At 34.5% G+C, this 17,295-nt stretch overlaps 3 protein-coding genes across 3 annotated transcripts; 1 reads left to right on the plus strand and 2 right to left on the minus strand.

Moving 5' to 3' along the window:
• Nucleotides 1-6: 6 nt before the first annotated feature.
• On the minus strand, nt 7-2,939 carry LOC104891582 (lysine-specific histone demethylase 1 homolog 2). The gene has a single exon (XM_057393917.1). The coding sequence runs from the start codon at nt 2,299-2,301 to the stop codon at nt 652-654; it is 1,650 nt and encodes a 549-aa protein (XP_057249900.1). The 5' UTR covers nt 2,302-2,939; the 3' UTR covers nt 7-651.
• Nucleotides 2,940-10,815: 7,876 nt separating this feature from the next.
• Nucleotides 10,816-14,249, plus strand: LOC104891583 (uncharacterized). The gene is made up of 2 exons (XM_010677291.4): nt 10,816-11,566; nt 12,106-14,249. Exons 1-2 carry the CDS (start codon nt 11,308-11,310, stop codon nt 12,894-12,896), a joined length of 1,050 nt encoding a protein of 349 aa, XP_010675593.2. The 5' UTR covers nt 10,816-11,307; the 3' UTR covers nt 12,897-14,249.
• Nucleotides 13,371-16,937, minus strand: LOC104891584 (receptor-like protein kinase THESEUS 1). The gene has a single exon (XM_010677292.4). The coding sequence runs from the start codon at nt 16,246-16,248 to the stop codon at nt 13,726-13,728; it is 2,523 nt and encodes an 840-aa protein (XP_010675594.1). The 5' UTR covers nt 16,249-16,937; the 3' UTR covers nt 13,371-13,725.
• Nucleotides 16,938-17,295: the final 358 nt, after the last annotated feature.

Below are 17,295 nucleotides of genomic sequence, written 5' to 3' on the forward strand. Positions count from 1 at the left end.
AGAGAAAGCATGGAGGTGAGGGGAGAGAAAAAGCTTGGAGGTTAATTAATGGAGGGGGTTGGGAGAGAGAGAAAGAGAAAAACTAATGTATGTGAACTTGCCGTCATTAATAAGGGTATATTAGACCAAAACATAAACCTTAGGGAGTATCTGAAGAATTCCCCAAATTTGGGGTAATTTGAAAATTACACCATCCCTGAGGAAATTTCCCAAAATCTTTTTGTATGGTATCCAATTATCTAATAGTTAATCCTATAGATCCTATTCAAAACCCACAAAAAAATGATCACGAGAAGAGTTAAAACTTAAAAAGTTCACCACTCTTTGGATCATATGATAGTACAATCATACGAATTGCACTGAGATCTTGATATCTACAATCAGTCAATTATGAATACACAATATTCCTATTGTTCTATTCAAGTTTTGATAATTTCTTCTTCAGGTAGAAACATTGCAATAACATGGTAACATGTGAAAAACCAAACAATTCAGATTTTTGTTTATCTTCAAAGCAAATTAATATTATGAAAATTACCGAAACCGATGATATTTTCCTGATTAATGAACTGTAAGACCTAAATTCTGATTGTAGTACGGATAATGTTGTTAAGCAAACAACATAAGTGTAGTTCAGCCAACATTATAAAGTTAAAAATAACGAAATGTTTTGTGTGAGCTGCCACAAACAAAGGGTAGCATGATAAGTTTTCCTGGAAAAGAAATAAGGTACAAATCATGCCTCTTCAAACTAAAGCTGTTAACAATACCTCTGAGCAGAGTCAGAACTCGATGCAGTAGAATGGCTGGGTCAATGCATTCAAAATCCTGGGCAGCTTCTCCTGCTACCAAGGCTACAAGTACTGCACCACCAGATACAGTATGGTAACTGTAGAACAGAAAAAACTCCCCTCGATCATGTGTATGATTTCTAAGACAGCCAAATGTGTCTAGATCATCCCCCCAAAATACATGAGGGAAAACCATAGCAACTTTATTAAGCAACCCAAAACCCAGCCGATTAATAGCCTCAAGCTTACTTTCAGGCAACTCGGGTTCGAATTTTATTGTTTTTCGCTTTAGTACCCCGAGAGGCACAGTACACAAGGCAATATCTGCTTGAAACACTTGGTCCCCGGCTATCACCTCAACACCATCATTTCCATATCTAATAGTGTGAACAGTCTTCCCATACAATATAGGAACTTCTTCACACAAGGCTTTAATCAGCCTCCAATTCCCACCCGCAAGAAAACAATGATCACCTCCCATCTCATACGGATCATCCTGATCCCAGTAGGCAGCTGAGAGCTCTGATAAACATCCCGCATTTGCATATTCCAAGTTCGCATAATGCCAATCAAGAAGTTGACTCTCATCATCACTTTTGGCAACTGAATAAAGCTCTCGAAGGGTATCCAACACAGAACCAAGAGTAATATCATTCGCAAATCCACCCATAATTTTTCTAAGCTCAGTTACTTTATCCAGCAAGCGATTAAAAGTAAACTCAACTCTGGAATCTATCGCTTGATCAACTAGCGTTCCACCGGGCTTGTACAAAGGACATTTATCTCTCACCTTATGCAATGGTATTGATAGTTGCCTAGCCAAGACCCCCAAAGGGTTGGCATGAATGCCAGTTATAACACTTCCACCTAACTCAATTGCAGCAAGCTGACCCTTTTTGCCCATCTTCTGAGTATACACTCTTCCCCCAGGACGGTCTCTACCTTCGAGAACAACAACCTTAAAACCAAACGACAACAACTGCCTTGCAGCAGCAAGACCTGAAAGTCCTGCCCCAATAATAACAACTGATACCTCAGATGCCTCCTCTGGAATATGAGAAGTAAAAGCCGATGAAACACCAAAATTGATGTAACCATTGTACAAAAGAAAATCGTAAGCAGCGGATATCAAATGCTCAAACTCACTGCTAACAGTTTCCCTTATCTGCCCCTTGGACAACCACACTCGAACATTGTCTCTCCACCTTGCAAGGATATGATTCCTTACAACAATGTAGTCATTCTGTTCTTTTCCGCCTAAATCCTCAACAACACCCGCCCTAATCTCCTCATCAAGCAAAGCATCGATAGGAAAACCGAGTGATAAAGCTATCATAGCCTCTGTTTCAGTTTCTTTCTCCAAATCCTCCTTCGTACGGTTCCTTTTCTTCAATGGACCGCCTAAATGCTTTTCTATGTACTCATCCATCAAATTCTCATCATAGTTTTTCGTACTTACTTTCCTCCTAAGTGATCTTTTACGAACCAAACCGTCCGAAAGAGTCCTCATGTTCCAACACTATGACGAATTCCACAAACCCACAATACCCACAAAATTTATCCAAGTTTATGGGCAAAAATTTCCTACCTATACAAACTTAGAGTTCCATCACTCACAAACAAACATAGCAAACTAAGCCAAACACTAAACAACGTCACAACATAGTTAAATCACACAAAAAATCACTAGACCCTTGATTTATTTCCAAACTATAAAAAACAAGAGTAAAGTTAAACTAAAACACAATCTTCTAAAAACGCGTTTCATTCCTAGAACCATGGGCGAAACGCCCCATATAATAATATGGCAACAAAAAAGGGTATTCGGCCTTTAATTGAAAAGAAAAGACATGAGCATACCTTTATGAATTCCCAAATGTATGGGAAATACAAGAAATTTGAGGAGAGAGAAAATGGAGATTAGAGGTTTAATGGAATTTCCGGGAGTACTGAAATAATGATGAATCGACGAATAACGAATTGAAGTTAGATCATAAGATGATGAAATTTTGTTGCAGCGGTTTAATTTTGAAATTAGGGTTCCTGCGGTTTTTACTTTTTATGATTGTGATTTGGGATGAAGATGATGCAAGTGCAACGAACCTCGAAGTTTGTGAGAAGTGAAAGTTTATTAAATTATAAAATTTTGATTGGAGGGAAGTGTGTACAGTTGAAGTGGGTCTAAGAATTTAATTGGATCACACTATTGGACCTTCAGTGGAAACCCCTTAAATTTTGGGATAGTCCATTTTTATTGGGTTCCCAAATAAATGTGATAATTTTTTATTTTATTTTATTTCTTTTTACAAATGAGTGTCAATCCAGTTCGAATTCGATCGTTGTCTGCTCCAATTTGAGGAAGAAATCTAAGCTTACTTTGAAAAAATTTGAATTCGACTATATTTAAAAAGTCCAAGTCGGAGGAGGGTCAGAGACGGAATTATAAAAAAATCTGACTTTGAGGCAATTAATCTTTTTTTTTTTTAATAATAATGTATTATGTATGTATACTCTGACTTCGACTTTGAGGTAATTGTATTATATAAAATTTTCATTAAAGAAAATGATTGTTAAAAAATAGTAATGTTTATATTATTTGTATTATATAAGCTTTTTCTATTAAAAGAAATGGGGTGGAAAAAAAGTCAGGTCAGAGTCAAACGTTATGATTTTAACTCGGATCGGTTTTGAATTTTCAAAGTCGGATTTAAAATTTGATTTCTTGTAGGGTCAGAGTCAGATTATGCATAATCCGTTCCAAATTCGACTTTTTGTCTTCCCTAGTAGGTACGCATGCACCATAGTGAGGATTGCACTATACTTTCTTTTCAGAATTCTCTATTTCTTAATAAGTGCATTATATTGACTCGGTAAACTTGTTATTTGTCAATGAACGATTTTGATTGTTATATTTTTAATTATATATTATTATAAAATTCAAAAAAAAAATTTAAAATAATAAATTGAGATTAACCGAATAACAATTAAAAGAATGAAATTTATCTTTAAATATTAGTAATTGATATGGTGAAACTTAAAATCTACATAATGCAAAAAGTTAATAGGATACATCTATTAATAAACGGAGGAAGTATAAGTAACTATGTAAGTAGAACATTTCTTGGTTTATTCGAGCATCGCTCTATTTTTTAATAATTGAAATCATCATTTGTCACTCATTCCTCTTCTCACTTTTCTAATCTTCTCTTCCAACCTTGTGCACTCTTAGAGCAACTCTAATGGGTGAATTTAGGTCCTTGCTTGCAATTTGTTAAAAGTTGGAGCTACTTGCTTTGTTATTGGAGTTAAAAAGAGATTGTAGTTTGGCAAAACCAAGTAGCGTTGTTTAATTTTTTGTGGGCCTTGCTTCTACCTTTCCATCTCACTTTCCAATTTCCATTAGTAAATGACATGTGGGACCTACAAAAACTACAAGTGATTGTAGGCTGTAGCTTTCCATTGGGAGAGGTTGTAGTTTGGAAATGTTGTAATTTGAAAATCTTATCTGACATACATAACTATAAGTGATTGTAGCCTGACATTGTAGATGCTCTTACTCTGCTTTAAACACTACGACACCACTGTCTTGCTAAAAGTTATTGACCAAAAATTTGAAAGGACGAGACATGATAGGCGACTCTCTATCGAAATCGATGAAAGATTTATATTCATCGAGATACAAATCAAAAGTATAGATATCATGACTTCAATCAAAATCATAGTTAAACCATGGCCCAAGTGCAACCTTTACACACCTAAACCAGAGTCCAAGAGTAATTTTTACACCTGCAAATCATGGTTCAAGCGTGTAACTGTGTAAGTAATATTGCACCTAAGCCATGGACTGCAACAGACATGGTCATCATAAGATTAATTTCATTCGAGCATTCTTGATAGAAAGAAAAAAAGAAAGATTGTGGATTCAATCTTTTATCTTTTTCCTCTTAATAGGCCAAAAATAGAATATTGTGGATTTGGGTAGGGGTGAAATTATTCGGATAAAATTCAAAATTCAATCTAATCCAATTCAAATTAGTAATTCAGATTGGAGTCAAACTGTGTTCGAATTGTATCGTATTTGAGATTTTTTAAAAAATTGAATTTTCAAATCGGATTGGATTGACAGTAATTGAATCCAAAAATCCAATCTATATAATACTATAAAGCAATAAGGATTTGCTTATGTGTCAAGAGCAAATTGAATTGTTGATGTGTCAATCCTTTGTAATATCTTTTATAGTTTTTTGCCACGTGTATTTGTCTCTAAATATTTATGTTATGCATTACTTTTTTTAAGCATATAATTGGAAAGCTATTTAAGAAAGTTCTCTGTTATGAAATGTAAATCAACTAAATTTTAGGAATCGATTGCTATTAATTAGTAATTACTTATGCATCATAAAACTGCCAAAAAAAAATCTCCTAAATCCGATATTTTAGGCACTAATTAAAAAATCATATCCCCTAAATACGGTATTTTAGAAACTAATTGAAAATTCATATCCCCTAAATTCGGTATTTTAGTTACTAATCATATATTTTGACACTAATTAAAAAATAAATTCATAGCAAGAAGCTGATATTTTAAGTACTACTTAAGGTATTACAACTATTTAAATGAACATGTTGTACTCTCTTATTAAACCCAAATTAAAACAAAAGTCTTAACAGATTATAATATTAAACTTAAATTTTACCAAGGGACGTATTAACCATACAATAAGTTGTATTATAGTTTTTCAAAAAGTTCAAATTATAAGATCATTGACCATATATCCATATCATCAAAATTATAAGTTCATTGCAAACTATAAAATCATGGACCGTCATATTATAAAGACTACGGTGTATCCCATAAAACGATGATAATTATTAGTGAGTTACAATGTAATTATCAATACAAAACTAGATCCACGATAAAATCAATAATAATTGATATTAGCACCTCATGTATAACACAAAAAATAAACATCTTATGTATTAACACTTAGCTTGCATAAAAGAATAAACATCTTATGTACTAACACTTAGCTTGCACAAAAGAATAAACATCTTATGTATGTACTAATACTTGCACAAAAGTCTAAACATCTTATGTACTAACACCTAATATTAAACTATCGACTAAAAAACGGATTGGCCAATATATAAATAGATAACAAAAGATAACAAAGTCTCAACAAAAGTAACTTTTACTTGGTCATGAGGTTTGTAAAACTTAAAGGAGGGTAACCCAATTGTAACAACAAGCATGAGATGTCTTAAAGTTTAGTATAATAACAATGGGACCCCTTTCATTGTACAAAATATCACATCACAATATTTAATGTCCGCTAGGAATATGCTATCTTAACTGGCCTGGTAAATGTATGGCATCTCTATGTAAGGTTAAAGATTAAAATTACATATAGAACTTATGTGAAATTTATTGTCCATAATTTTAGTATAGTTGTATCTTTGTGAAGTTTATAAGTCATATACTTCCTCCGTTTCGAATTACTCGCTACGTACACTTTGAAAATTCCACTATTCATGAATGAGGTTTGACCATGCATTATTTACTATTAGATAAAATCAAATGTTATAATGTAATATGTTGTTGGATTTGTCTCAATGTATATTTTCAGAAAATCATAATTTTATACTATACTGTAATACATAATTAAATATATTAGTAGTCAAAGTAGTGCATCGACAAGCGTGAAAGTCAAAGTGTAGCGAGTGATTTGAAACGGAGGAAGTATATTTGTTCAGTTTATTCACAACAACCGAATCACAACTAAAAAAATTTACATACGAAATTTGAGAGATCATAATTTATATATAGGTGTTCATCTCAAAGAAAAGATAAAATGTCATATAACATATTTCCACATATAAATTGATTTTTATTTCTATATATTATCGTTCATTTGGAACAAGTATTATTGACCTGGGTCAGTGAGCTAATCACGAACTCACTATAAAAATGAAAAAAAGGGTGAATTGTGCATGTAACAAATAATTGACAATACAATTTATTCTATATTTTACTTTCCAAAATAAATAAAAAAATGGGTCAAATAGTATGAAACTTACAAGCTTTAAATTCTAAGAGAGGTGCATAGAATCTTACTTCTATCTAGAAGCCGAATATAATCTTAACAAAATCTAAGTTTGCTAATAAAGTTTCAAACTGTAACAAACCCTTGCTTAGAACTCTCAGTCTTCACTGCCATAAAAATTTTGTCTCTTTCCATCTCAATTTGAACATCTAGAAAGTGAATCATCATCTTCATATAAAAATTATGTAGATAACATCTGAATCTCAGACATCCAACGTCAATGGATAAAAACACAATCAAATTCTTTTTTTCTCCATTTTCGAAAATATCAAGTGTGTTCGGTGAATCTGTGGTCAAACTTTTTTCGAATAAATCTGGTATTGAACGACAACTTTTTTCTTTAATAACATAAGATTCAATTGATCGAATGTAGCAATTTTTCGAATAAATCTCCATTTTATTTAAATATGATATTGCCCAAATTCAGGAGAAAGGTTCAATTAAATATATATAACAATTCTTGCTATGCTTTAAATCCATTTTTGGTTTGTAATTTGCACGAGTTCAGTTAGCCATATCAAGAGTTACCAGCATTAGGGTTTGAAATTTTATTTGTGATAAAGATCACGAGATCTCAAGACAACAAAAGAGTGGGGGTGAGAGGGACTCTGGAAAGTAGGGACAGCAGAAAGTGGAAAAAGAAGTGGTTGCATGATTGAATCCCAATAATGGAGCGAATTATGATTTTATTTGGTCCTCAATGTGAAGCAATGAGTAGAGCAAATAATTTTTCAGTCAACGTCGCACGATAATATTAATTACATCAATCATTGAACGCACGGGATATAAATCAGTTTTAAAATATTTCACATAAACGATATGATTATAAAAAGTTTAAATCATGATCTAATATTCACCCCATGATTTTGGGAGAAACATCATAAAATCATAAAATTTATACATAAAAAAAATTCCGTGCATTTTGCACGGGTCAAAACCTAGTATAACTAAATAGCAATATACCTTGTATTATGTATCTGGATTGAGTTTAAATACTAAACTGGATTTTTTTTAGAAAACCCTAGTCCATAGCCCAATAGGCGCACTTTTAGAAAAGCCTAGTCCATAGCCCAATAGGCGTATCACTTCAACCCTTCCCCTAAAACCCTAACACACTTAATTCCTCATTTCCTAAATCTATTAGGCTGTTGTGCTTAATTTATTTCATCGAAAAACTAGAGTTATAAAAAACCGGGCTTTCGAATCAGATCCAATCTAAAGTATGAAAATTCAGATTGGATTGGATCATATTCAAACTATAATCGGTTCGGATTCGGATTGGAAAATTCAAATCCATATTATGTTCGGATCGGATTGGATTAAACCCTAATCCAAATCGTACACTGAATTTTCACCCCTAGATTTTGGTGATGGCTCGATCACAATGGTGATCAATCGTGACTTGAGAGAGCAAAATCAATGCAAGCTTCCTTCATGCAAACAAAATCTGGCCACTTTTCACATACTTAGAGTTTTTGTTTGAAAAAAAAAATTTCATTAATTGAAGGTCAAATGGCATCTACAATAGATATTAAAGAAAATCAAGATACAATTAAACAATGTTAAATCAAATTCGTATTCGAAGAAACTACAATGAAACAGATCGAGTAATACAAGTGCAACCCCCTTGTATTTGCTGAATCAAACACTATGGATGAGAAAGTCTATCATTATGACATATTTTGGGAAGAGCATTCTTGATTGAATCATGCTAATCGTATCCGAAATTCTAATACCTTCGTGTTGAGTCTCGAACTTCAACCAATGGGAATAATTTCTCATACCTAAAAAAAACATACTCACAACTCACATGGGGCATAAGGAGATCTCCACAACTGAGACTAAAAACCCTATAACAAGGTTTGAAGAAATCTCATAAAAATATACTAAATTATTCAACAAAAGAAAAAGAACAAAAAACTGAAAATAAAAGGTGAAAAGGGGCTTACCATGGATGAAATCATCCATGACAGCCTCTAACTGATGAAGAAGGGATAGGGAAGTTAGGATTTCAAATAGAGTGAGGAGGCTTTTTACCTGTTTTTTTTTTATATATATAAATGAGCAAAAAAAAAAACTCTAAATTTTGATTTGTTTTGTTTATTTATATACTCATTGGATCTGTTATAATTCAGGTTGGTGTAAGCAAAATTACATGTTGAAAAATTATTACTACTACAAATGAGTAAAAATGTAAATGAGCATAATATGAAAGGGGTTTATTATTTAGCACCATTTTTATTAAACACCGCCCGTAATTTGTATTAAAAAAATTTACCTAAAAATATAGAATTTTTTTAGTATGAATCGAACCAGTTTTTTTGTTTCCCCATGGTGGAGACAACCATTTTTTCTATTTCCACCACGGTAGGACAGAAAAACAAATTCGGTTCCACCACGGAGGAACCAGGAAAAAAAAATTTGGTTTTATGAATACGAGTGAAAAATATAGAAGTCAACTGACTTGTTCTTATAGTATTATGAAAATCTTGCACTAAAGATTTGGGTTGATCGCATATATATATATATATATATATATATATATATATATATATATATATATATATATATATATATATATATATATATATATATATATATTATATCTATTATATAAGGGAAGGGGGGAGCAATGGTGTCCTCTTTTGAAACGCCTATTTTGCCCCCTTCTCTTTCTAAATTACAAAAGGAATGTCAAAATCAAAATACCGAAAATAAATTTACAGCACTCACTCACAAATCACTTAAAAGAAGAAACTTTACAAATCACCCATACAATTGAGAAAATCACGTTATAAAAATCACGCAAATCACTCAAATAATCAGGAAACATTATTAAAACTTAAAATTAATATACAAACTAAAACTAATAACCTAGAATGTCAATACATACAAAAACATTTACAAAAAATTTACTTACCAAATCACTATTCTCAAGAACCATTCACAATTAATGGTGGGTCATGATAAAAAATAGAGGTGTATTTGTAGTGAAATAAGAATTTAGAAATTAGACAAGGAAAAAAATTATTTACTTTTTATAGTGTTTCCTATATATATAATGAAACTTTTACATATATTTGGACGTATTTTTTCTATTATATAATAGCGATAAATTATCAAGGTAAAAAGGTTTATATAAAATATCATTCAAGAATTAAAGTACAACATATCTCTTATTATATAGGGAAGGGGGAGACTATGGTGTCCCGAATGAAGAGACTATCTTACCCCTTCCATTCTAAATTACAAATTCACTTACAAATCAAAGGGGGCTTCAAACAAAAATTCAAAAATATAATTATAATAATCACTCACAAGTCAACTAAAATCATAAAATTGCATAATTTACGTTATGCAAATCACTAAAATGAGGAAACTTTACAAAAACTTAAAAATTCACTTACAAACTACAACCTATGAAAAAATTGACTTGAAATCAAAGTGTCTACTTTCTTTACAATTTATGAAGTACTGTACTTAATTCAAAAATCAACTAAAAAATTATAATATTAGAAATCATAAATAAATTCAATAAAATTTCTATTTTTTTCATAGAATTTAACTTTGAAAAGTAAAAAAAAAAAAAAAAAAAAGAATGGTGAGAGACTTAAGTGACAGAAACTAAACCAATCAAATTTTGCAACTAAAAACAATTATACTTCGTATGTCTAATGTTCAAATTTTGACTCTTATGCCGAAGAAAATTGAGTTTATGTTCGAAAAAAATTCAAGCACGCATCGCGTGCAAAAAATTCTAGTATATATTGTTTTGGGAGGGCAGCATCTATATCACTTAACATTGATATGCATCAAATTATAATTCAATAGTAATCAGATTAGTCAATAATGACCATTAATAAAATGACTTATATATAAATCTAGCAAACAATAATACCATGAAAAACATTCAGCGCCATTCCAATACGTTGCACAGCACAACAATGTGCAAGCCAGGAAGTCATTGCAGAAAGTTGGATCCTCATGCATATCTTTCCCAAGTCAAAAGTTAGCTGGTACATGTTCACTAGGACTTCCCTTTAGTTATGGAGTCAACAAAAATGCATGAATGTACAAGCAAGAAACCTAAGAACGGCCTAACATAGAATAAGATAAAAACACAGGTAAACATTACCACATCAGCGGTTGCTACCACCCGGTCGCTAGCGGCTAGTCGCTGCGATCACAACCCCTGTGAAAATGGAGTGTTTTTAAGGAATTGAAATAAAGTATAGAAATACTTTTTGCATACCTTATAAAAACATTTATACCACTAAAACTCCACTTTCAGTTGAATTTTACCAGAAACACACAAGAAGTGGGTGCAGAATCAACAAAAGAGGGAGCACTATATAAAGAAAAACCCTCTGGCTTATTCATCATTGTATAATCTGCCTATCCAGGAGACAACCATGAATGTTTCAAGCATCAAATGGTTACTAGTCTTTTCTCTGGTTTTCATCAGTACAATAATACAAGCACATTCCAAATCTCTGATAAAAGTGAAACCAGTACATGCAGAGACCAGGACATGCTTCAGTCGCAGAAGTCCGTGCTTCCTGAAGAGGATAACCTGCCCAACACAGTGCCCAACATCACACCCAAAAGATCCCAAAGCTAAAGTTTGCTATATAGACTGCTATTCACCAATATGCAAGGCTGAATGCAGAAGTGAGTGCATTTTCTTCTTCCACATATGACACTTTTCTAAATATTTCACATGTTTTTTATTTATTGTTTTGACATCTTGCACTATACTTTTGAAACTGTACAAATATAAGAATCTTATTCTTGGATTTCCATGATGAAACCATTTGTTTGAAAAATGTGTAAAGGCTTCAGACTGAAACAAAATGTTTAAAGTTATGATGGTTCGGCTCTAAAAACATTAAGAACTGTTATATATGTTGAAGCAACAAAGTCCTTGTTGGATAGTAAACCATAGGAAATTCAAACAACAGTAAATTGGAAATATATCTATGGTTTAATGATGAGAAATCATAAGAATATGTGCAAAAAGCTATCAAATTGAGTCTCTGTTGGACTCAAGTATAGTAGCTGTGGAAGCCAGAGAAAATGCCATAAAGTTTGAACCAGCAGAGATCTTCTGACCCTATGTTAGAGTTTAAACACTGATTTACAGCACATAGTTACACACAGCATACTTCATTTAAAGTTTACTCACAATAGATGTTTTGTGACATTCATAGATCGCAAACCAAATTGCAGCGGCCGAGGAGCAGCATGTTTAGACCCTCGTTTCATTGGTGGAGATGGAATTGTTTTCTACTTCCATGGCAAGAGCAATGAGCAGTTTAGTTTAGTATCCGATCTCAAGCTCCAAATCAATGCCCATTTCATTGGGCTCCGACCTTCAGGCAGAGATCGAGATTTCACTTGGATACAGGCCCTTGGGATCTTGTTCGACTCTCACACTCTCTCTCTTGAAGCCACCCCAGCCGCAACGTGGGATGAAGAAATTGACCACTTGAAGTTTTCTTATGATGGAAGGGAGTTAGATGTACCTAAAGGGTACTCATCAACCTGGGTATCATCAAGTGAAAACCTGAAAATAGAGAGAACAGGAAGCAAAAACAGTGTTATTGTGACTCTACACGAAATGGCTGAGATATCAGTCAATGTGGTGCCAATCACAAAGGAAGACGACAAGATACATAACTATCAAATACCTCCAGATGACTGTTTTGCTCACTTGGAAGTGCAGTTCCGATTCTTCGAACTTTCACCAGAAGTTGAAGGTGTGCTTGGACGTACATACCAGCCAGATTTTAAGAACCCAGCAAAGCCAGGGGTTGCAATGCCCGTAGTTGGCGGAGAAGACAGATACAGAACATCATCAATTTTATCAGCAGACTGCAAATCCTGCCTGTTCTCTCCCGTTGGAGTAGTACAGCAGGATCTCACTTTTATGAAGGACTTGGGCGTTTTAGACTGCATGGGCAGCACAGACATTGGACAAGGCATAGTTTGCAGGAGATGAGAAATAGAGTAATTTGTCATGAACAGAATTCGTGGACCATAATTCTTTCTTTGTCTTATATGTTGTCTCTTTCATAATTTTTCTTATCCTAAAAGAATAATATGAAAAAACTACACCTATTACTTTCAAGAATAATAAAGGAGAATACAGAAAAAGTGTGCCTGCTATCAACCAATTTAGCGTAGATAAACTTAGTGGAAAAGAGATAACCTTCCTACCTCAAGGTTGGGGGTTCAATCCCTACTAGAAACAATTAGAAGACGGGATCCCCTTATCCTTCCCCCAACTCCCAAAGTGTTTAGCCCGCTAACCAGAACGAGGTTGACCTATCCTGATCGGGCCCTTCATCTCACCTACTAAAAAAAATTGCGTAGATAACCTTCCATCCTGTATTCGGTTTCAGACATCAACAGAAGTGACGGGACAAGAAGCAAATAAATCAATGCAATTTTATACAGATACCAATATCCAAGATCATTAACTGCTGATAATTGCAGAAGCTATTATTTATTTTCTGCATTTTAGAACAAGTGTTTGGTGAATCCATTACATATATGAATATCTGTAAGAAGTGTAATACAAAATGGAAAGCAAAATTCAGAACATATAAGAACAAAGAGAAAGCAATAGGCTTCCTATAGGTATCTTGGAGACAGTATTCGATGTGCTTCATCATATTCTTTCCTTCACTATATTACAAATTGAAATAGGTAAAACCGTAAAAGATGAAGCCAACAAAGAACAATCAAATTGAACTTAACCTTCTTATATTATCTCTGGATGGGGCAACCAAATGTCCTAGAGTATCATCAAATAGCAATCATTCTTTTCATCTTCCACGTGGATTTACTAACTGAGAAAAGACGGCACTTGTTGCAGCATCCTCCGCATCATCATCATTAGCAGGGTGACCTCCATTTATCATGCTAACACTATTGTCAAATTGCTCAAGTGTTGTCAATGGTAAACCTTGAATATGATTCGTGCTGTTATCTTCAGGTTCAGCAAGAGCAGATGACATCTCCTCTAGCTGAAGAGCATATTCGAGATTCCACAAGACGTCTCCCATGGATGGCCTATCAGCTCCATATTCTGCCAAGCACTTCTCTGCTGTGTCCCCAAACTTTTTCAGTGAAGCGGAATTCACCTTCCCCACAAGATTTGAGTCCATAATCTGATCGAGCATGCCCTTCTTTTGCCAGGTCATTGCCCATTCTGCAATATTGACTTGCTCCCTGGGGAGCACAGGGTTCAAAGCAGGTCTAGTGCAGAGAACTTCCATCAAAACCACTCCAAATGAATACACATCTGACTTCTCAGTCAATTGTTGCCTTCTAAAGTACTCCGGATCAAGGTACCCAAAACTTCCCTTAACAGCCGTGCTAACATGGGTCTGATCAATAGCAGGTCCTGTTTTTGAGAGGCCAAAATCAGCCACCTTAGCCACGAAATTCTCATCCAAGAGGATATTTGTTGTCTTCACATCTCTGTGTATAATACTCTGAGTTGCACCAGTGTGGAGATAATGAAGTCCCCTAGCAGCCCCAATGCATATTTCAAGCCGCTGTTTCCAAGAGAGATGTGGAAGGTCCGTGCCATAAAGATGGCTCCTGAGAGGTCCATTGGCCATGTATTCATATACCAATATCATCTCAGACCGCTCATCACAGTACCCAATTAGGGAGACAAGATGGCGATGTCTTAGCTTAGACAACATCTCAATTTCAGTTCTGAATTCGGCTATACCTTGTTCAGATCTTGGATTTCCTCTTTTGACAGCAACTTTGGTCCCATCTTCCAGTGTTCCCTTGTAAACTCTTCCAAACCCGCCTACTCCAAGAAGTGAGCTCTCATCAAACTTATTAGTCGCATCCATGATCTCCTGGAAAGAGAAGAATCGACCAAGATTGGTGGAAGTCAATGATATGCAGCTAGCAGTGCCACTCTTTTGGGAAACAGTAGACATTTTTGTCAACGTCAGGGAGTTTCCATACAATGGCAAAGGCAACCATGAATGTGGTTGTTGAGGAGTCTTTGACTTGCCACAAACAAAGCAGCAATAAAAGAGGACTATCATCACCGCAACAGCCACGACACCTATAGCTGAACCAATTATTATTGCAGTATGTTTGGTTTTCGTTGCTCTAGGAGGAAGTAGATGTTCAACAGGAGAAACTCCGTCCAAGCTTCTTGCTTCATTGCTCATCTTCATAATCTCCAGACCGTTCATGATAGCATTATCAGCATCAGCTGCAGCATCTGGACCAATACTTATCGTCAAGACACCTGAGTCCGACGAATTCGCGACGAAGTCTTTGTAGTAAGGCACGGCAAGGCCCCCAGTCAAGGATGAGAGATCTACACTTGGCCAAACATCTGAGTTGATGTACATATTGAAAACAAGAGAATTCAGAGACTTGCTGACAATATCACAAAAATGAACCCTTAGGAAGTAGGTGAAATCTGGATCCACATTCAAAACCCATGTTACGTTGAAGTTACTATCTGCCACATTTGCATCTCCCATACTTTCAACCGTGGCATACACCCAGTTTGGTGCTGTTTCAGGAGAAACTGTAGCTGGATACTTGATGGTTGAAGGGCTGATAGAAAAATTTGCAGCAGAGCTATTCACATGAAGATATTGCACATCATTCTGCCAAATTCTGCCTAGGGTATCATTTCGAGCAGTAAGCAATGGACCGCCCATATTCAGTCTATACACAGTCTCAAGTGCCAGCTCTGAAATCCCACTAACAGCTGTTGATGGCAAGGACAAAGCCTGGTCCGGGAGCAATTCAACTGGGATGGACACAACTTCAATCGCATTCACAAATGCAACTGAATTGTTTGAAGGAATAAAGGTGAGGCTTAACGAATCCGAATCTACATTGATAACAAACTCCCTCCACATATAAGAACCCTTGTAGTTCTCAAATGTGAAGTTATTTAGGAGTACAAAGTTTTCAGTAACAACAGTAAGGGATGCTGACTTCAAGTCATGTCCAGAATTTGGGATCGGATAGAAATAGAGTCGAACCCAATGATGCCCTTTCTGCTTGATATCGAATTCATACGACACACTACGGGTAAAAATTCTAGCAGATTGGTAAATAGGGAAGGGAGCACTAGAATTGTAGGTAGCAACAAAAGAATTGGCTTGACTATTGAGTTTTACAGAGGAATGCTCTAAATCAGGAAGATAAGTCTGACCTTGAAAACTGATATTCTGTTTAGACCCACAAGTTAACAAGTAAGAATCAGCAGGAATAAAGGATGCATTTGAGCTACAAATGAACAACCCAAATAGAATAAGAGCTATAAACAAAAACACCCATTTCACAATCTTCATCTTTACTATCTCCAACTGAACCAAGAAATTCCCTAAAACAATTCAATACCCAAAATCAAATTTAACCTTGTAATATCCAAAATTACACAAAACCCAAGTTAGGGAGCAACTTCTATTCACTGAGACATTTCCTCGAACACCTTCAGATCTATTAATAATAATGCCGCAACTAAAAGAGCTTACAACATAGAATGTACAAAACAATATCAACCCAAATTAGCAAAACAAGATAATTGCAATTTGCAATAAGAAATATGGGAGTTAAATTATGCTGAAGTATACAAGTAGAGCTGATGCATTTAAAGTTGAAAACTTTGTTGCAGCTCTTACCTCTTTTGTTTCAATGAGCTTATTACAACTTTGTGGAGGAGAGAGAAAAAGAGTTAAAAAGAAAAAACAAGTGAAGTGCCCAATTGAGAAAACATCAATGGCACAAAGAAAAAATATAGCAACAACAACAACAACTAGCATGAAAATTGAAAACTATGCTAAAGTGAGCAAAAATTGAGCTAACCAGAATACCAGCCCTTTCCAGGCTGTTGATTAGCCTGTCATTTTCAGAAGGAGAGGAAGAGAAAAGAATGGACCCACATTAGGAAAAAGATGTGAAACTACATAAATTAACCCAAATCACAAACACATTATTATTAGTTGAACCAGCTGTTTATGTTTTAGGATTTAGGTGCCTTTTAGATTTGATGCTTCAGTCAGTAAATATATTAACAGTACCAGCAAGTTGGGAGAGAAATGCCTAAATCAAAACTGTTCAGAATAGTTTTTGCTCATACTCTCTCTGTCCCAATTTATTTGCTACATTTTGTCATTTAGGTGTGTCCCAATTTATTTGCTACATTTGCAAATATTTTCATATATAGTACATAGGTCCCACACTTTATTTACAAATTTTGCCATCGCTCCCTCCTTGGTTTTTGTAAATACTAGTCTTTTGTGCACGCGATGCGTGCGGTGATATTTTTAGGCCTAATACTAAGTAGTAAACAAACTGAAAATGCAAGTTAGTATGTAAGTTCACCTCTATTTTGTGAA

The sequence above is a fragment of the Beta vulgaris genome, chromosome 4 (assembly GCF_026745355.1).
Source record: "Beta vulgaris subsp. vulgaris cultivar EL10 chromosome 4, EL10.2, whole genome shotgun sequence".
Classification (NCBI taxonomy): Eukaryota; Viridiplantae; Streptophyta; class Magnoliopsida; order Caryophyllales; family Amaranthaceae; genus Beta; species Beta vulgaris.

Bases quoted from the DNA above. Each gene is read 5' to 3' on its own strand.
- LOC104891582 (XM_057393917.1), bottom strand. From the start codon at position 2,301: ATGAGGACTCTTTCGGACGGTTTGGTTCGTAAAAGATCACTTAGGAGG.
- LOC104891583 (XM_010677291.4), top strand. From the start codon at position 11,308: ATGAATGTTTCAAGCATCAAATGGTTACTAGTCTTTTCTCTGGTTTTC. The intron at 11,567-12,105 runs GTGAGTGCATTT...TGACATTCATAG, and splicing joins ATGCAAGGCTGAATGCAGAA to ATCGCAAACCAAATTGCAGC.
- LOC104891584 (XM_010677292.4), bottom strand. From the start codon at position 16,248: ATGAAGATTGTGAAATGGGTGTTTTTGTTTATAGCTCTTATTCTATTT.